We start from the raw sequence: 22452 nt of genomic DNA on the forward strand, positions 1-22452 counted from the left end.
AAGGTTGATAGTTTAATTATTACATTACGTTGGCCAACACTCTCACTCGTTGTTATTTTTATCTTTTTATTAGTAATCTTACGTCACGAAGGTAATCATTTACGTAAAGTAACTTTAATCGAAAAGTAAAACAGTACTCGTACGTTCACAGAAACTTCGAACAAAGACTCATCTGAATTTGTTGTCAACCTACCATTTCAAAAGCTATAATAACATTTAAACCACGACGTTTAGTTACAACGCTCGTTAATGAATTGCTATAATTTACTGATAGACTCATTAATCATAATTTGTTTACTATCGTATTGTAAGATATTTAATTAATTCTGAAATCATTAACAAATGACTTACGATTTATAAGCCTTCGTCTAGTCAGTCTTGCCAATGCTGACTTTAGGTTTACTACTCTTTGTTGCGAAACAATTGACAGTCTGAATTGGTGTCGATTTAAGTGTATCCGAGTGCTAGTTATTGTAAGAGGTTTTACTGATTGTGAAAATTGTTTTTCAAAATGTGGAAATTATTGAAGGGCAGCAGAGGTTTTGTGCTAAGGTACGCTGTTTTTTATATTTTTTTGCGTCGCTTTTTTGATTTTGCCCCCTGTATATGAAAATATTGCAATTTAGTGTGTGTTTATAACTTTACTTTATTTAAATTAAACTTCTAAGTCAGTCTAACAAGGTGATGCGTTAGTACAAGATTATTCGTTAAATATTTCACAGCAATAGTATAATTTATTTTGAATAATGTTTAGGAACCGACCGAAAATTGAATTATTCTCGGTACCTAATGAAAGGTCAAAAAATAATTTATTTATTTATTCATGTTCATATCATATTAATTCAAACATTGTTCAGCTTGCTTGTTATGAAAATAAATAATGCGGACGAAGAAATGTGGGTAACATCTTAATACTTCACCGTTGTAAATGTACAGATCCTTAACACGCCAATACAGCAGAAGTGCGATCTCAACAACGGAGTATAAACGAGAGATGCAGACATTTCAAGGTGTATATCCCGGCATTATTGATACCCTTAAGAAGAATCCAGCCTTGGCTCACAACACAGAGACCATGGAGTGGTTAAAAAGGGTAATATCATTATATTTTAATCATTGCAATGTCCATTGTTATTATAATAAATAAACATGCTTAAAATTCATCGTCTAAGATTATGTAATATTTTTTTAGATTTTCGAATATAACCTTAAAGGAGGCAAAAAAGTTAGAGCGATGACAACATTATCAGCGTACAAAACGTTACAGACACCAGCCGGCATGACTGACGAATCCCTACATTTGATACAGGTTTTAGGCTGGTGTGTCGAAATGGTAAGTCATTTTAATGTATTCAACAGTTCCATTTATTTATATATATGACAGATTAATTGTAGGTCAATTTTATTGAAGTGTGAAGTGCGGTTAAACCTTTTTATTTGCCACATATAGAAATAATTGATTGTATTTAATATAATTGGGTCACCAAATTGGGTTCCAAAGAAAGACAGGGCATATGATGCATCACATTTGATTTATTTACTTAATGTAGCCCAGCCCTACAATTCATTTGCAGATTAGTTAATTCCTATTGCTTTAATTTTTATATCTATATTAATATAATTATTTAGTATGACCTCACATTTATATATTTATATAAAGCAGCACCGTACATCATTTCACACATATGAACAATATTTTTCTTTGGTATAAAGAATTCAAGAGATACATAAATATGAAATGCTCATACTAAATTTCATTAACCGAAACTAACTCGGTGCTTAGATACAGGCATTCTTCCTAATGGCGGACGATATTTTGGATCGATCTTCGACACGGAGAGGTCAGCCATGTTGGTATTTAATACCGGAAGTTGGGACTCAAACTGTGAATGATTGCAGCCTCCTTTTGGGTGCAGTGTACGAAATCTTGAAGGAATACTGTGAAAAATTGCCATTGTATAACAGTATAGTACATTTAATTAACGAAGTAAGTAATATATAGATTACTTTTTTCTTAATGATTGAAAAAATTGTAAAGTTAAATTTATCCCGAATCCTGGGTAAAGGCCAAACGTTTCAATATATCCCCTTTACGAAAAGTACGAGATCTCATGAAAAGCAAAATCATTCCATTTAAAACCGAAGCACTTTTTAAGGTTTCGCGTTTCTATACAATAACATTAAAAATAACTTCTATAGATGTAACATTTCCAGTACTTTAAATACAATAATTTGATAAACGTGAGCACGATTTTGCAATCATATCGGATTTACGTAGGTGGAAACAATACTGAACAATATATGGCTTTAAAGTTATGGTGATAAATACCAATTTCAGATATTGTCGTATTTAAAAATATTTGTATTTTAACAAGGTTTTGTTTACTTTTAGTCCATATTCTACACATCCATCGGACAAAACCTCGACTACACAATGGCTCGTCGCAATGACTACACTCTGTATACTCTGGAGCGATACACGAACATAGTCACATATAAAACAGCATACTACACGTTCAAGTTACCAGTATTTCTAGGATTGTACCTCGCCTCCGATGTGCCTCAGCATTCGCATAAAATGTCTGAACAAATCTGTTTGGCTTTAGGATTCCTATTTCAAATGCAAGTAAGTATTGAAATAGCTAAGTCCATGGAAATGACATATTTGTAGGTAACATCAACATCAACACAACTCTTTATATTATACCTTAATATTATTTGAGTGATGCACTGCGATTATAAGTTTTTGTGAATCGACTTAATTAATATTTGTTTTAAAATAGATTATTTGATGAGCGAGTGACGTGTTGTGAGTTTATAATGTTCTTGATACTTGAAACCGATTGAAAACAAGGTTTGCGCTGCTCGGGCAGACGAGTTGAACAGTATAGTATCACTCTGTATAACAAATTTCATTTTGTTAATACCTTCGTTCTGACAGGACGACTATATCGATTGCTTTGCTTCTGAAGAGACAAGGGGCAAGTTGGGCTCCGACATTCAAGAGGGTAAATGTACATGGTTAGCCGTCCAAGCTCTTAAAATGTCGAATCCCGCGCAGCGTGCAACCTTTTTAGCGAACTATGGAAGGCACGAGAAAGATCAAGTTGACGCGGTCGAGTTGCTTTACAAAGAGCTCGACTTGCCTGAGCTTTATTATCGAGAGGTGGAAAAGTGCAAGAAGACTATCCTAGATATCTCGCAACAACTGGATATTCGAACGAATGCATTATTTGAAAATCTACTAGATGATGTATTAAAACACCACCAAAATCAGTCATCCTAAGTCATTGTCATAACAAATGGATCATATTTTAGAGTACCGAATAAATTATTGTTTCCCAATTTATTTCTTAATTTTACTGGTTATTTATTCCTCATTCAATATTATTTTATTTATCAAATCATAAAAACTGATCACTACTATTAATTGTAAAGTAATTACAAGTAACTAATATTTGTGAATTACAAGGTTGATACAATGAACATTGACTATATTCCGAGTTAATTGTTGTTGTTGGATTTATATTGAAACTAGTTCGTCTACCGCCCTTTGTCTAGTTCAGCTGAGTGCTCATGGACTACACGAACTAAATTGTGTGGTACCCTGAATCAAATACATTGCGCATCAATTTGTTACCTTATAATATAATATAATACAATATAATATCACGATTAAGAACATAAACTTGATTTGGAAGTCAGAACTTTTGCGCTCCGTATTGGCGTTGTTTCTTCTGAACTGAATTAGCTATAGTGTGCTTCCTACGATAGTATTTTCGTGTAAATACAATAAATCTTATACTATATTTCTTCACAGTTACACGCATGCATTGTGCTTCTGAATGTATCTCTTCAAAAATCGTATGTCTGTCCCTTTCTTCCAGCTCTTCACTTAATACTAACATAAGAGTAGGCAGTAGAAGTATGTTTTACATTGAATTAATGGCAAATGTAATCAGGCACAAATTTTGCAGATTGGAGCAAATAAATGGCAGTGAGGGACTTAATTTGCATAATATATATGGTTAATGGGCCTCAAAGAATCTATCCCGCTTTGTTTCGATTTTAACAGGCCTTACGATCTGACTTCAGCTTAAAATAAGGATCAAATGTTCTAAACGATACAATATTTATAATAAATGCTTTGATATATAAGATTTTCTCCAACTGTTCTCACAATGATGTGAAATCACTTTGTTCATATAGATTTAAAAAGCCTTAGATCGTTGTCATTGCACGTAGTGAATTAAAAAGTGCGTTACATTAAAGATTTACTCTATGTGTTTCTTCACCCTCCAAACCTAAAAAGTGTGAATTCGAATCAAAATTCATTTTTCATATTTCAGAATATGCACGTGCTCAAATAAACAGTGTAAGTCCAAACAAATATGTGAAATAATTGAAACCACAGACAGGTTGGTGATCGATTTCATGTATTTTAATTACCACAGCTAGTTAACGAATGGCGTTTGTTACATGGAGATTGCCTTGCTTAGTACTAATTTAGTAGATAGGCTTACCATAATTACATTTCCGCTAATCAAACGCATAGTGCGCGTCGTATATCATGTAATTTGTAGCGATCATGATTATTGAAAAAAGATAAAGAGACAGAATGTAGTCGCATTGCGATTCGATAAACAAGTATCAAAATCACAACTCTATATCTGTCACAGGCTGTCAGTATGTTCAGTCCTCTCATTTCATATTGAAGAAATAAGTTTACTAATTATATTTTTTTAGATATGAAAAAGGGAAAGCGGTATCAACAAATAAATTGGAACTAGTCTTGTAGGCGTTCGTAAGCAGAGTCTTCAGACGAAGAACCGAAGCCTTTGCAATGTTTAAGCCTAGTGAACTTTTTCTCTATTTATAGACTCAAATTAATCAGCATTTTACGATCGCAACTGAAACCATATTTTCTTTAAGCATGTAAGAAAATGATAAAATCCCGCAAAAAATACAACGAAGCTTAATTTCTCTGCTCTAAATAGCAGTAATTAAACTTTCAAAAAGTGAAAAGTACTTAATTAACAACTCTGAACGTTGGAAAAACTTAAATAGCATTCGTTCATTTGCATCAGATAACACAAATTTTGGGCGAACAAACCAAGATTCAATTAAAATTCTTTTTACCGATGAAATGGTTTGAATTTCGAAATTTGTATTGCTTCTACGTGATAGATGTATTATTTCCTTTAACCCTTAATAAATAAATAATGTACTTTTTACATGATCTAGGTAATATTGGTTCATACTGTTGGTATTTGCAATAATGATAATAATAATACTGCGAAGACAGCATTCAGTAGGTGCAACGTCCTGGATAATGGGAATCTGTGCAACAGACTGGTTCTTGCCCTAAGTGTCGCCAATAACCCAGGCCTTCGCCGTCGCACATATCCTATAGGTGCAAAGAAACGCAGTTCTTGGAGTACACTTGGGGTGCACACTAAACCCCTCAAGACTTTCAGTACGTAGTAGGCCAACTGTAAGTCCCGTCTGGTTTCCTATTTATTATACCCCACCATCTCTAAGGCAAATAATGTTGGGTACATTAAAGGATAGACGCCATACAGTCTGTTACAGAGGTGTCGTGCTAATTTATTCTGTATGCGCTCCAACATAAGGCAGTATTTAGCTTCTTGCGGAGCCCAAACAGACGAGTTACTCTCCAACATACTTCTAAACAGAGCGTTGTACAAGCTTTAGATGGCTTTAATATTAGTGAACGTTGTTGCCCTTCGAAGCACAAATCCCATTCCTGCGTATGCTTTCTTCCAAGTGTCCACGACAGGAGTTTGGGTCTCTAAGCCAAAATACATTTTAAACCTATAAAATAACCCTCTTTAGACAAACTATTCGTCTCCAAGTGAGAGCTACAACATTTTTTTAATATTCTAAGCAATTAAATAGTTATATTGGTCCGTATATTTTGCTAGTTCTTCATTCAAAAGTCCTACACCTGCGTGTAATACAGATATTGCAAATATTACAATGGTAATTAGTCTGGCTTTGGCATGGTGAGTTATGTCGCTTTGCCAACCCTCAGTCATTTAAAAATTCCGGAAGTGTATCAGACGGAAGTAATATCTCATAAACGAAACCTATGTGCAATATCCAGTTAATACAGTACTATATCGTGCATTTTACGTTATTATGCATATGATTCGGAGAGATCAAAGGAACGAGTATTAATTTCTGTTCGCTGTTGGCCGCCGGCGACGCTTGCAGGTAAATTTACTGTTAGCGATGCACTCATGCAAAGAATTTTTTGAAGGGTCAAAAGTCAAACACAGACTTTAATCGTTTCCCTGTTATGGCGACGTGTTTTTTAATTAATAATTGCTTTTTGACTCGTTAGAGGCCATTTTGAATACATGGAAAGACAGGAGTAATTACAATCTACACAACGTTGTTTGATGTCCGGAAACTGTTTAATGGGGAATAGGGTTCACTCATTTTTGTCATCAATGTTCGTTTAGGCACAAATTGCCTTGTAGTTGTGCCTATTATAATAATCCAAAATATTGATTCACCGGAAATCAAATCAGATGCCTACGCGTTTTACGTCGCGTGCACTAATTACTGAGCAATGCATTTGCAGTAATAAATACTTACAAATTAAGTAGAAGATATTACGATTTAAGTTTAATAATGTTGTATTGCAATAGGTGATTCTAAATTTTATTTACTATTAAAAAAACGTAGCTACGTAGTTGACATTGCCTGCGCAAAGTAAATGAACTTTATATAAAATATACATTTTTCGTTGTATCTCCGATCTCTCATTAAATCTTTGGTTTCGCCGAATCTGGTAGAGAGGACCAAATATGAAATATTCTTAAAATATCGCAGAGAATAATATATATTGTATAGTTTTGAAAACAGTGGTCAGAAGAAGTTTAAAGAATAAGTTGTTTCTAAAAGCAATGTTATTTGACTAGGAATAATAAAACATGCAAGTCTCGTTGTGTACCCGCATACCTACGAATAACAAGCCTTTGGCCATACGTTTGTGTCAACACCAATATTCACTTGAAACATTTCATCTCGGAGCCAATATTTTTATAAGTCTTTCCATATTTGATGTCAAATCTCATCAGTTCTTTCGTAACATTGTAAATTAGAAGTGTTTGTTATGTTTTTTTATATTTAAACCGTTAGTCCTTTCTCTTGTCAAGTTTGGATTTGTGAGAGACAGGAGAGAAGCGGGCTACAACGACCTTTAAGGAACGCTCTTTTCTAGAAAGATGTTAAGTCGTGTCGATGTTAAGACTACGACTGGTTCCACAAAGTAGTTTACTTTGTCTTCCAGTGACAAAGGTTAAAGTCATACTGATAGAATTTCTTATTTTGCCGCAATTTTCGATGATGAAATTCAGTTGCATGCAACAGGTTGTCGGAGCACTTTCATTTTCTTAAATATTGTTTTGTTAATTTCACATTTCTTGAATTATGTCTTTAATTTTCAGACCGTATGTACTATGGCTCAGAGATATAGAACCATTCTCAAGACACATTGTATATTTTGACGTCAGGTCCAGCCCTGAGACATTTGTCTGGTCCCGTGTTATTTAATGGGCTCTCGTTTTATATCCGGTACAATCTCTTGCGTAAATCATTTTAAGATGCCACCTCTGTCCGTGAAAAGTGAACGCTACGATGGCAACTGCACGTGATCTCAATGGAATTTTCTAACTTATTTTGGCACTTTCACTTGCTATAAAAATGTGAAGGTGAGATTAGATCTGCGATGATTATGGATTCGCTTGCCTTGGATTTTGGTTGAGAAAGTCCTACTACACCTACTAAACCTACTTGCCTAAACAGAAAAATGTGAAACACTTCGACACCCTGTATACATTATGCTCAGCAGATGAATACACATTGTTAGCGCGATTCAGTGCATTTTCTTTTTAAAATGGTTGGAGTTTTAGGCCTGTTATTTGTATGGGAACCGATTGCAATCGTTACTAATTTCTTTAGCTTAGCTTAACGCTTTACACTGTCATTATATTCCAAATGTTACGCCTATATTCAAAAATGAAATATACTTTTAATATTATACGTAATATGAAGGCTCGGTATTAGCAATTTTATCATGGTCTAATATGGTTAAGATTTTAACATAGGTATAAATAAGTATTTCAAATTGAACATACGTAATAAACGTATTTGAGGAAAGGCCATTAATCAACCTCCTAAAACGTGTAACTTGATTTATTTCATTTGCTTTAATAAAAGACCGACGTGTGATCAGCCCCGTTAATGGCATGTTCCATTAATTCTAAGTCGATATAACCACGTTTCTCGATGATACGCTCATAATTTTAGACACGGTTGTTGTCTCAACAATTATGGTACTTCATTGGTCACAAATCATAGTGTATTTCGGATAATTATGTCCGCGTTTATGTTAACTTCGCTAACAAATACATTACTATAAATGGGATTGACCATATATTGACATCATTATTGATAAATTCTCCAAATATATGAATAAAATCAATCTGCATCATTATTTTATGGACAAGCCATTGTTACGAAGCATTTAGTATCGATTATGATATTGTCAAGAATCAAATCCAACGTCACCGGTTTACGCAAATTACATAACTGTTCAACTTGCCGTGCTTTGTATTAATCGGCCAATCATTAAAATATGTTTAATTACCTTCCTTTTACAACATAAAGGACACAAACTAATTTGAGAAACTATTTTTCAAATAAATAAATAGCAATCTACTAATCCTAAGTTTGGATTAGGGTATCTAAGTAGGGTAGGTAGTAAGCTATTAGTGAGCACCGAAAACTTAGTTCGAGATCATACAGTGATCCATCTAAGTTAAGGCCATTACACTAAGCGCTTAACACTCGTGATCGATAGACGAGATTCGACAATGAGTGATCGTGATGTAATGTGACATTTTGTTTTAATTAATTCTGACGCCACTTGAGCATTGAAACTAACTATTTATCACGTTAAGCTTAAAGCTTAGAAGAAAAAGTATAAAATTTGTATTTGCGTATAAAAAACCCTTAGTGAAATTGCATTGGACATGAACGGTCTGGGTATTACGTGATAATAGGCAATACCGTTATTCACCTTAAATATGTGTGTTGTGATGTGTGCTCAAGTCTCATGAACTTAAACGTTTAAAGAAAAAAGTATTTATTTTATCATTTATGAACCGCAGTGCATTGTCATAGCACAAAAGCGATGTAATATAATATCCTTGCATTGTTTTTTATTAATCTATGATTTATTATGTGTAAGTAGATTTCGTCACGTAGACTTGTGTATTGGATCGTCAGTTATTACTGAATTAAACGTCTTTATTAAACGTGGGTACAATTTAAAAGGGAATAATTATTTAGTACTTTCTGGACAAACTCTCACCCGAGTCAGCTTCATGATTTATAGTGGTTATATAAGTTAACTTGAAGGGTGCGCGTAGACTACAGTCACAAGAATAAAGCAGTTCAATAGCTTTGTTTCTCTTTCGGAGGACAAGTGATTTGTAACGAAAAAATATTTCCTATTATGCGCAGTGTTATAACAACACAATGCTTTAAAACCACTTAAACAAGAAAAGTTTTACAATCTGTTTGGCCAATTTCGAAAGTTAGTGAAGATGTTATTAGCCGTCTAAATTACTTAAGGGATCATCTCTGTTTAGAAGAGTTATGAACGATTTATAAATGTAACCCAGCGGAACAATGTAGACAGCGGTTAAAAGTGTCACTCTTGACTTCGAGGTCGTGTGTTACGTACGGTGAAAGTGAGAATCGGCCGAACACCAAGCAAACATCAAGCATCAAACAAAGAGGGCTGCTCACCTTCTTCCTACAAAATATATTTTTTAGGTGGTATAACGATTTCAAATGTGGTATATGAACAGCGTTATGTTGGAACACCTTTCTTAATATTCAGTAGGAATTATTTTAAGTTGGGAGGAAGATTTCAGCTGATAGTTAAGAGCACTAAATAACTTTGTAATAAACACCTCGGACAAACTTAAATGAAAATAAAAACGGTACCCAAAGAGAACTTTTGTTATGAAGTTCCACGTGGTTGCTGTAACTATTTTTTTTGTTAACGGTTCTATCAGAATGAGCAGGTTTCCAGTAGCTCTGCGTCGACTTTAAACCCTGTGGTTGCGCGTTGGCATCACGGCTGTGCACTGACGGACTTTTCTATGCCTTTCAGTTTCGTTAACAAAAATTAACAGATATTATACTCACAATCTGTACACATGATTTGACTTGGAGTATCGTAAAACGGAATAGAGTGAATTAACAAAAGTTAACACAGACGCCCAAATTGTTTTGTGAGTTTCGAGTAATAATTAATTTTAAAGTACCATGAAAAAGCATTACAAGCGCGACCAACAATTGAAGTTCAACCAGACGTCACGGGCTGTTACGAAGTTTCTTTTACATTATCCTTATCAGTGAACGAACGAAAACCCAACGAACGTCACTCCAAGTTGTCCCTAATCTAAATCCTAACTTCAACATCTGTCGTTAACTCGATGTGGACAATTAAATGGATTTAAAATGCGAACATTTGGAGACGACTTTCTTTTGTTTATTTTTAAAAGAAATTCATCAAACTAAAATAAATATTATTAAATGAATATTGCCAATTCATTTGGCTAAAATGCGTTTAGCATGATTGAATCGTTGGAATATAATATATCAAAATTGTTGACTTATTCTAACTTAATATTATTTTTTAGCATAGTTTCCCAATAACGGCTTGGCTAACCTTTTCCCAAGTATTGGAGAGTTCTTAGTTTGCTTTCCGGTCACGTAAAACGAATCTATATTTTGCTCGGTTTGAATGTAAGCGAGTTGCGAACATCTGTCTGCTGAGCAATCATGATGGATTGCGGTCACATTGGGGCGCAATGATTCTGTATTGTAAGAACACCTTCGATGACATTATATGATGTATTTAATTAACATATAAAAATTATGTACGCGTTTAGCTGATCCTACTAAATAAAGACAGCTTCGCTTAAGGCCCAAAAGCCAAATATGTGTATATAATACGTGTGGATCGTAGTAAAGTAAACGAGCTATGGTGAAGCTAAATAAATATATTTCAGCGAAACGCCACTGTATCACCGCAATATCCACCAAAATATTACTTGCAGACAACGATGTGGTAAACTTACACAATTTGGCTTAAATCCAAAAACGTGGTTATTCGACATCAATTAGAAGTACTGTGAAAATTTGCGTGAACTTTGAAGTTGTTAAAATAACAGGAGAGTTAAGGTTTAGTAAGATTAAGCCGAAAAAATCGGACAGAAATAAAATATAGTGGCTTTCAATTCAAAATAACGGTTTATTTTATAATTACGATGTCGGGGATAAACGTTGTTGTCAAGTATAACCAAAATTAGCAAGAATTTACCGCTTCGATCCTGCGATAAGTTCATTTGTCAATATTATTTTTTATTTTTGTGATGCTCTACAACAAAGAGAATAGCGGCAGAACTTGTGCTAAAAGGAACAAAAAGCGGAAAATTCGCTTATACGAATTCATCAGAAATACTTTTGTTAAAATTAACGATATGAACTTTTCTGAGAGCCTTTATACAAAATAGCTTAAGGTGAACGGAATATCTGCAACGGGCGATATATACATCACAACCCTACGATTTCGTTCATTTAGGCAATTCTGGGACGACATTTTGTAAGTGAGGTATGAATTATTTTTGTATGATGATGAATCTAATGCTCGGTCGATGTGTTTTTTTTTCTATTATCTTTCGGGGACCGACGTGAGAATTTTATTTGTATCAAAGGTTTATGATTAAGCCGTTCACCGTGTTATTCAACGCTGATCTAAATGTATATGACAATAAAGTCTATTCTGTCGTCTTTTTTTTGTCGCAAATCGTCTTTTTACAGCCAAGTTAATCAATTAAAATTTGTGTTTTTATTTATACCTAAAATCTTTGTAATGCCTCTACCCAACTGGGCTATTATTTTATTTTGCATTACGGAACTAAAAAACCGGTAACAAGGCACTTTTTGCAAGTAGAAGATGATTAAAACGTTGTACAAAGCACTACTTACAGTCTCGATTGATATATAACTACGAACCCGAAACCAAAAGACAATTTTCTCATTGGGTGTTACTTTCAAGGGTCTGCCAAGTAAGGTAATACAAAAAGACGATACTTTTGGTAATTTTTCAGCAGCGCCGTAGAACTAGGGCCCTCCTTAGCCAATTTCGCAAATTTTAGCAAGCACCAAAGACAACTGATTGCATTTCTTTACAATAAACATAAAACAAGTAGTTTCAACGCTGAACGATATTTGATTTTCAATTACTTTTAGTGTAGCTCATCAATAAGTGAAAAACCACTGTTCAGTAATTATGTATTTCTCATTTTGTATGTACGTATACATTAGAAAAGCAACTGAGCTTAATTAAGTTACCAAACTTTTGTTAAATCTTGGTTATATATATACCTGCAGAAAAATCATCATGAGCAATATGAGTGCAATAGTAGCGTGTCTGCGGCATGACTAATCCTATACGTGGAAGCCAAAATAATTCTCTTTACACTTTTCAATAGGCTATGATCTATGATATTTGTAATTGTGCGTTTTTTTGATAGATATTTATTTCTGGATGGTAGTACGTTGTGATGTAATGCCCCGGACATACATTACATATAGTATAGTAGTCACAGAGCGTATGCTTAAAGGCGTTCACTTTAGCCATTTTCATATTATAACTTTGGCGACACGTAGGGAAACGAAAAATTCCTGGGGTTTCCAAGTGAGGCATGTCATTTACGTTTTCTTGAAAGTTAATCTAGGATAGTTGAACTTAGCGAATTAAATACACACAGCGGGGCCAACGTTAATATAAGCCACTTTAGAAATGGCCACAATAAATGTAATTACATTTCTGTCAATATTTTTATTAAACAAATTCAATGAATAGGTACTCGGCGTTTACCTAATAGCAGACAAATCTAAAAAAGAATAAGAATTCATAAATTATAAAGTAAATTTGCATTACGAAGTACGAAGTAAGACAATACATTATTTTATCTCAAATTATTTCAATGCTTGTGTTGATAATGCAGTTGTCATATTTTCATCTATTTGACACAGCACGTATTTGTTACGTTCCAATAAAAAAAAAGATCTTTCGTAGAAAAATAGTTGGACAACTAAGATGCAAGGTACAAATATTACTTCGGAAGGGTACTGACACGAATATTAAAGTTTTCTAATGGGAAAGTTAGCAGCATCGTGCTTTGAGAATATCTGAACTATGAACTATCTCAACTAATTAATAACTTATACTCGAATAACTGTATAATTATTCTAATGATAAATAACTTAAGAGGAGACGACTTAACAGTTACATCAGAAAATCAATTCCAACCCAAAGCAAAGTCAATAAAGTATAGAAAATAGTTTTAGTTTCGTCGTTTTTAACTATGTACATTTAGATAATATATGATATCTTTCATTGACAGATCTTTTAGGCGCAGTAGCAGCGCAGTCAACCTCATCATTGAATGATGCACTGTAGACCCAGCGGTTTTTCTCGTTTTTCATTAACTGGGAATGATTCTATTTTACTCAAAGACATTTTGAGCATAAAATTGAGCACTACTCAATTTTATTTCTAGATAACCTTTTTTTTTCTATTTCTCTCTAGATGTGCGGTACACATTCACTAGTTGAATTATCAACCAGTATTTAAGTCAAAAATATTACATCAAATACACACAAATTTGCACGAATCAGCAAAAGTTTATACGGGTGCTAAAAACAAAAAAATATATAAATTCTGACGTGTTTGATATAACAACAGTAACAGTACGGTTGCGGCGGTTGAAAGAGCTTTAAGATGCAACCGTTGAGCAAGCTTATGAAAAGTTTATTTACTGAGGGGCCCTCAGCTACTGGATTCCGGAAGTGCGTGCTCATTACCGAAACTAACCTTCTTAGTTAATTAATTAAAAATTAATGTTAAGTGAAAAACAAAAGGCTATATTGTTATACTACTCATTTAACTTATATAAAATTATGTAATAAGTAAAACAAATAATTTTATGTGGTGTAGATCTTATCCTATCGTGATAGATATACAATTACTAAATAAAATGAATACTAAATTAATAAGAAATCGCATTATTTAGTATAAAAAGAGGCTAACTATTATTTATTTTGAAACAACGGAATAAAGGATTCGAGGAGGAGCATTTGTTTACGAGGAGCACGGCATCGAAATAGAAATATCAAGGAAGCCATTAATCATTAATAAAATGTATTTAGGAAACAACAGCAAGAAACCATATACTTGTTTTGTTTGATTTTTAAAATAGTAAGTATTTTACACCTCTTCTATCCGTTTCAGTGGGACCGACTACCGAACAAACAGAATTATGTTACCGATTACTTGATTATCTGTGCCATTACATTATGGAGACAACATAGAGTAAAAACAATATTCAACTGCACGACAAGAGTGCCACAACAGAGTTGCAATTTCCCCGCAAATATAAAGCTATTATGATAAACGATCGAACACTAGTCTGAGTCGAGCAGAAATTTAAATTAGCATATTGAAGAGCTCATTACAAATATTGTGTTATACCTAAGAACAATTGTTATTAATTTTCCACACGCTGTCGGGATTAGCTTTTATATAATATCGCTTAAATTTTTGGCGGGGAGTCGTATTACAGCGAGTGGATTTCTTCGTTATGTGAGCTGCTGTGGAAGTGATATGTACACCACTTGTGTTGGCATTCATTGCTAGTATATATATCGGACTACCCGAAGTCATGGAAAATGAGATGAAACATTACATCACATTAGATCTTACTTGTGTTAGCGAAAAAACTGCAAGCACAATAGTTTCTGTAGTTCCAGTTCCTCGGGACTGGACGGGACACATTATATCTTCTATATCGTTTTATCCGACGGACGCACCTCTATGGTGGTAACGGGTGACCCGGTAGTTGCTGAACCCCATGCTGGCATATGGTTTTCAGTGCAGTAGAACAGAAACAAAAAAGAAATATATATGTAATGTAAAGAGTCAGGACGCGAAAACTATCGGATCTTTGGATGTCCAATATGTGTCTAAAATGGATGCGTTTATTCTACTGCTCAGTTATTCTCGTAACGATACATTCTCAAATTAATGCTATAAATTATATTATTTGTAAAAATAGCAAATGGTTATTGACAGTTGAAGATTTCATGGAAATTATCATTAAAAAGTTACGCAATGTTTCGATGTCATGTCATGCAGGTGACTTCGATTAAAACTGCTTTATTTTATTATTTTATTCTGTTTGTATTGCAATTGTCATGAGAAGTAATTAAAATTGATTAATTACACGAATTAGTTAATTACATATAACACAATTTTAATAAATATTTTTTTGTTTATAATAAAAGTGACAAAAATAAAATTAATTATTGGTATTACTAAAATATAAAACTACGAAACAATGCATAAATACTGAAGAATCACAACATACAACGTATTTCATAAATGTTTAACTTTGCAAATGTAACCTAAACAAGTAGGTCTCGCTTTTTAAATTTACTTATGAAATATACTCTAGGATATATATTTCTAGGAAGGTTTAATAAAATTATTTAGGTAAAAGAAAGACTTTAACATATATAAATAAAAACCACCATTTAGGCATAAACTATTTTATTGATACAATTTTATCAATTATTCATTTTATCCTAAAGTGACGACCGAACACAAATAGACCTTGAGAAAAGCTGATTAGAAAATTAATTTGAATCGTACTCGATTCCAATTAATTCAGTACGAGTAGGACTGTTTGATGAATTATTTGACTTATTAACTTCCTTGTTAAAGGTGTGGTTTGTTTCTTTGTAATGCTTTCTTTCACAATTTGTAATAAACGTAAAGTCCTCCATTTCGAATATCAAATGCTGTTAGGCAAAGCAAAATGTAGTTGTGAAAACACTCAGCTCACTCAATACAAACACAAAATAGTTTGCAATCAGGTAACATTTTTGTATACATTGTACTGTTTGTGGGTGTGCAAATTATTAGAAAAGATCTAGTTATTTTAATCCTTACTAAATGGCAATTTATTTTTTACCATTAAAATGTTGTTTTAAAGTTTATTTCCTTGAAAATGCAATTACATTTAATAAAGAGATGTCACATGCACGTATTATACAAATTCTCAAAGCTCGCAGCATTATGAACCTAAGAGCGTTCTTTTGTAAATTTATTGTGAATAAAATAATATTTAGATTACGCGAAGAGCCTGCTACTGAAAATACTGGAACTGCACTTTTTTATTAAATAAAAAGCCATTTTATCAATAAAATACTCTAAAAGTACTTCAGAAGTTTTGTAGAATTGCCATTAAGTATTTCGTTAAATAATGCATTCCTCAATTTTTGCATGGACTTAGGCCTGGCTATCCTATTATAGCATTGCGATGTGTTATTTATTGGCAAATTTATGTTAAGGTAGAAATATCGCGATGTATAGCCCTACAACAATTATAATAGTGTGATTTATTTCGCAGTTAAGTGTTACTGTGGTAGCGATCATCAAAATAATTTCGTCGTCATCACATAATAACGTCAGGTATTGACGTATTGTCCTCCAAGTCTTCAACAGCTGAATACAAGGAACAATACGTGAGGCGAGGAGTATAATGAGGAAAATCAATTTCATTGATCGAGACGTGGCTCTCATACAGATGGCTCAAATCTGCGAAGGTCTTTGTCAGATATTCTTCGTTCTTTTAGGATCTAAGATCTTTTACGCAATTTATCGGAATCGTTGTAAACGCCTTCGCGTTTTTCTTCAAATGGTTCAGATTTTTTTAATGAACTAACGTGCTGTATTACGGCCATACTCTACTCAATAAAAATATACAATAGGTTACTTTTTAAATTTGAGATGTAATTGTAGAAACTGTAGCTTTCGTGGTTTTTAATACCCCTCTTGTTGATGAATTGAATATTTAGTAGTTTAGATCGCTAAAACGGCCATCTTCTTTTCCGTTTTCTTTTTCTTCATACTTCGCTGTATTGGCTATACGAATTATAGTTAGTAGGTTGTTTGGGAACGGCTTAGAAGTAGAATTAAATAATTTGTTGTCAGGTGAGTTTCATTACTGCAGATAAAGTCTATCCAACATGAATAAAAAGTTGACTTCAATAATGTGAGAATTTTGTTCAGCTCAACTGTATCCAAACTCAAAACTTGTTGAGCAAATATGAAGGCGTAGTAAGGGAAATTTACATATTTCACGGCATACTTATTATTAATTCATAAATGTTAATCTGTAACCCTCTAGTGATACATTGGGCAGACACATCACTGCAGAGGCAGTCTGCTCGTCTAACAAAATCGAACCAACAAAAGCTCACCGAATTGAAATATAAGTAAATGAAAATATAAGTAACGACTAAAAATATCCTTAAAACTTAATTCCGTTATTATTACTTATTATTATTTCAGATCCCTGTAAAAGGTTCATTGGTCTTTTTTATGGGAAAGTTTAAGCGAAAGTATACACACGTCGTCGTTTGTGCATCATGGACTTGCCGGTTTTTTCACGTTGCCCTACACCGTACGAGCAAGTATTCATTGTGCTCTTGGAAACCTGTGTAGGGTTCGAAAACATTACTTCATTGTTACATCCACCTAGCCACTTAGTAAGCACTGATGCTATATGTTTTAAACTATATTATTATTTATATATATGACATTTCTATATGAAAAAAGTTGAACAAAAAATAACTTTTTTAGAATCATTTATACTGTCCGAAGCAATCAAATTTGGGTTCAGTCGCGAGGTCATGGTACGAATTTTCATACATTTGGAATGAATCAAATCTGATTATCGCTACCGTCACTTCGAACCAAGATGGTATGAATAAGCGATGTATCTCAGATTATCAATAAGAGGTTATATCATGAATCTACGTCACAATTATTTTATTATTTTGATATGAAGAGTTTCCTAGAAACTCACGTGCTCACTGCACTATAGCTAATTGCCAATTCAGTCTGAAATATTTGTAGTTGTTATTCGGTATGAAAATCTATTGACTGGCTATGGATGAACAATCCACGTAGTGCTAGTCCGGTGCATTTATAAGAGCTTTATTTATTAATAATATGCTAATTCCTAATACTACAAAGCGATGATAATATAAAAACTAATATACGTGAATGGAAAAAGTAATAAAATATTTGTTTTTAATGAAAAAATGAACTGAACTTTTCTTATAACTTATTTTTACAAATATAAAGAACTTAGCCTTACCATATATTTGTTTCAAGGAAACATAAAATGTGAAATGAAAAATCTAATTCAATTAGAACTATGCGTCCGTAAGTGTTTTAAGAAAACCCGGTTTAACGGTTTCGGATGTATAAAGTGACAAACCAAATGACGAGGACGAGGCAACATTATTATTTGAAAACGTGATGCTTTAAAAGACTCAATAAGTTGGCTCAGCAATTCAAGGAAGAAAAAGAACGGCGTAGGCTGATTGTGTTAAAAAGTTTGATCCTGTAAGAAATCTGGGACGACGCAAACTTTGCAACTCGGGACAAACGGAGAAGCCGACTCGAGTTTACCGATAAAACTAGGCTAGCCATGTTCCTGCAAACTATGTTGTTTTAACCACTTATCTTTACCGGATACAATGCTAGTTTTAAATTAGGTCAGTCGAGCGCACGGTGAAAATTGCAGAAACATTGAAATCCATATGAGTGCTTCCTATTTTCTATTGAACGGTATTCTCTCAAAACTTTGGACCTGTTAATGACTTTAATAGTATACAATTTAATGTTTTTTTAGAATCTGCCTAGAACGTTTTATACATTTTGTAAATTTAGTATAATAATAGTCCAAATAGTTTTGTGAAGTGGCAATTATAATAATAACTTCCAAGTGAGGAGTGAGTGAGTAGGAAATATAAAATTATGCAACATTTGACTTTTCTTTGTTTTAGAATAGATGATAAGCCCAGTGTCTTTGTGCTTATGTCTGTAACAAAGCAATTGGATAAGCGATGTTTTTCGAAGGTACGAAATATTGAAAGTCAATACGTAATTTAAGGCTAATACTGGATTTCTGACTCCACAATTGTAAATGTGTCTCTCCGCTGTCCCTTGTCTCCGCCCAATTCAATTATGGGTCGCTGATGACCCGGGAAATGGGACCATCGGTCAAACGAAGTCCATTCACTGGAGATTACTAGGATTAAAGCTTCCCCGTGAATTTCAATATTCAGCTCTAGGTATATGTATATGTACTGGAAGCAAAACCGCAAAGCCGATTTCAGTATAAGGGATTTGTAATGACTAAAAACCTCGAACCTGGTAACAAAGTAACAATGTGCATTGGTCGTATTGGATTGTAGGTTAAAAAATCTATCATATCAATAACCGAGATTACCAATTGCGGGTATTTTGAGCAATAAAATACCCGCTAATCCTCTGGCGACCATTTGATGGAAGTTTTGGTCCAAAAACCCAAAAACAAGATGGCTGCCATATTGAAATTGCATTCTTTTCGGCCAGGTATTTCAATGGCGTTGCCGAAACTAGTCTCCCGGTCTCCAAGTTTCATATCACAAACAAGTCTCCGACTTGCCCGAACTTTGTTAAGACCTCTGGTTTCCATTTTCCATATAAGCTGACTTTTGACGGCACGCAGAAGCGGTGATTGGTGAAATAGTAGTGTGCAGGAAACTGATCAAAAACTTGGATTAAAAAAAATATATTTATTTGGTTTTTTTTGCCATTCTTTTCTTAAAAACTCCGTGTTTATGAAAGATATAAACTGTATGTTTTGAAGGTTTCGTGTTGCTTTTGAGTAAATCATATTGCAGCGTTAGCTAGAAAACCACCTATTAGTCGAAGAATGTACAAAAGCCAACACCGCACGTTCATCACATCTGCTTGTTTCATTCTATTTTGTAAGGATTACGGAAGGTATATGTTTTCTTATACACCTTTGTAACGTAGTGTAGCTTTTGTATTGAACATTGGCATTGGAAAAAGCGATTTTACAGAATGCCATATTACACGATGGCATATACTCATAATCTAAGTTTATTTACGTTAACGCCATCTTTATTGAATTTGTATATTTCAAGCTTGAATATAATGTTCGTTTATTTAATAAAATATTATTTTATATAGTCGGCCTCCTGAGGAGGTCAGGTGAACCTTAAGTTAGTACCATACAGCCTAAAGGAAAACATAATTTAACGTGAAGCACGAATTAACCATTAATAACACCCATGAGGTCGTCAAGGACAAAATGTGGGTCTGAAAGGACTATTATACGTATGAGAAAAATTATAGAGCGCGGAACGTGTATATTTAAACGACCAAAAACGACAAGCTACAAAACATACTTTTATTCTCCGTTCGAGTTAAAATTCTCGATTTGATAGTTTTATAATAATACAAAAATAATGCCACAAAAAATTAGCGACTGTAATTATTTTATATGTATTTTATCAATATAATAACACCGATCGAAGCATTTCTTTTAAACGATGTTCATTTTACTTTGACGATATTTGCAGCGTGCATTCTGTCAAACGCCATAAAGTTACATGAAAAAAGTTTGAATTGCAATAAATTTGCTTTCGTAACAAAACTATTCTTAAATTTTCTTATGTTTTTCTTTCATAAGAATCTTCTCCTGACAATAACAAACAACAAAAAATAATTAGCGTAATCGGTGCAGCCGTTCACGCGTGATGCCGTGACCAAGGGAAATAGGGATTCATTTTTATATTATAGATATATTATAATATACGTTATGTTTTATGACATTATTTTGCAATGGAATCTCTCCTAGTAATCGATACCTAGGAAGAGTAGAGAAATAAGAGGAAAATTGTTATTTGTCTGACTTTATTAAACATACGTCCATGTAAGAGAAAAATTAAATGTTTCTTCAACGCCTACGTGTATGAATATTTAGCGGTAGAGATGGTTGTCTCTAATATTGCTCACTATTTCAGGTTCCCAACGATCGCCGTTGGTGAGTAATTTCTCCTTGTTGTAAAGCAATTCTTCGTGTGTCTCGGTACTGTATTCGAAGTTGGGGCCTTCTACTATGGCATCGACTGGGCACGCGTCTTGACAGAACCCACAAAATATACACTTCGACATATCGATATCATACCTATAATTATAATAAAATGTCTACTAAACTTGCCTACTTTTTTATCCTAGTTCCAAAGAAGATCGCGATCATCCTTTTGTTTGCTGTCACTGTTACGTAAACATTCTTAATCAGTCCTAAACACCAGACAATAAGTCATTATACCAAAAGGGGACTTTTAGCTTTAACGAAAAGGTTATTAGCTGTCGATACCTCGTGGCTCGTCTTGACCCATCTGACCTCTCCTCGGCCTCGATGGTTATGGCCTGCGCTGGACAAATTGCCTCGCAAAGCTTACAAGCAATGCACCTCTCTTCTCCCGAAGGATATCTTCTCAATGCATGCTCGCCGCGAAATCGAGGTGACAATGGACCCTTTTCAAAAGGGTAATTGATCGTGGCCGGTTCTTTAAATATATGCCCTAATGTTACAGCAAATCCTGTTAATGATAAATTCTAAGTTATTGACTAGAATAAAAATACTTCATTGTTGTTACATTCAGCCCACACATTACTGGAAAGACTTGTTAGTAATAGTGTGGACGTGGAAGGTGATGCGGGAGCTGCAAATGGCTAATTGGCAAGCAGCAAAGAGGACGTTTGGAGATCAACGCTCACTATGGTCCAGATGGTATTCGGAGTTTCTATTAAAGTGGACTGAAATCTAAACAAACCTCTCGCTAACTCCAGCCAAAAAATGGACTGAGCAATTCTATCGAACACATCGCCTAAAGCACTCGGGGGAGGTACATCGTTGATGTAAATAAAATTGACGTCATACTTCGTCCTAGGGCAGCAGTAAAAGGGGGGAACTGGCGAACAAGACGGTGGTGGATAGGGTGGAACCGGCTTGCTCGGAGGAATCGGGCACGAAAATGAAGATTCGGATTTGACCCCAAAACTTTCAGCCTTAGACACTTTTTGCCACAAATCTTTTGTAAATCTTCGCCACATTTCTAAACCTTTGATTTCTCGTGACAGGTATTACCGTCAAAGATAAAAAGCCTATTAATTTTATCTCAAGTCATTTTTAATGGCCATTATTTTTCACGTAAAGAGGTTTGACGCGTTCGGAATCGATTATATGTCGAGGCTAACGATGAGTTTTTGATTTATAGGCCCGATGTAATATGCTTTAAATTTCAACCTATTTATGAGTCGAAGTCGGTGAGCACTTCTTAAAGTGAAAAATGTTAATAATTTATCAAAGAGAACGGAAAAGAAATCGGCTGCGATTTCCA

At 34.0% G+C, this 22452-nt stretch overlaps 2 protein-coding genes across 2 annotated transcripts; one reads left to right on the forward strand and one right to left on the reverse strand.

The window, feature by feature from the left end:
- Nucleotides 1-295: 295 nt before the first annotated feature.
- Nucleotides 296-3286, forward strand: LOC123718866 (farnesyl pyrophosphate synthase 2-like). The gene is made up of 6 exons (XM_045675801.1): nt 296-552; nt 937-1093; nt 1193-1333; nt 1784-1987; nt 2393-2626; nt 2942-3286. The coding sequence occupies exons 1-6, from the start codon at nt 512-514 to the stop codon at nt 3284-3286; spliced, it is 1122 nt and encodes a 373-aa protein (XP_045531757.1). The 5' UTR covers nt 296-511.
- A 17655-nt stretch (nt 3287-20941) lies between these two features.
- On the reverse strand, nt 20942-22210 carry LOC123718618 (NADH-quinone oxidoreductase subunit I-like). Its single transcript, XM_045675277.1, has 3 exons — nt 21886-22210; nt 21426-21651; nt 20942-21233 (listed from the first exon to the last, which is right to left on the reverse strand). The coding sequence occupies exons 1-3, from the start codon at nt 22163-22165 to the stop codon at nt 21026-21028; spliced, it is 714 nt and encodes a 237-aa protein (XP_045531233.1). The 5' UTR covers nt 22166-22210; the 3' UTR covers nt 20942-21025.
- Nucleotides 22211-22452: the final 242 nt, after the last annotated feature.

The sequence above is a fragment of the Pieris brassicae genome, chromosome Z (genome assembly GCF_905147105.1).
Source record: "Pieris brassicae chromosome Z, ilPieBrab1.1, whole genome shotgun sequence".
Lineage (NCBI taxonomy): Eukaryota > Metazoa > Arthropoda > Insecta > Lepidoptera > Pieridae > Pieris > Pieris brassicae.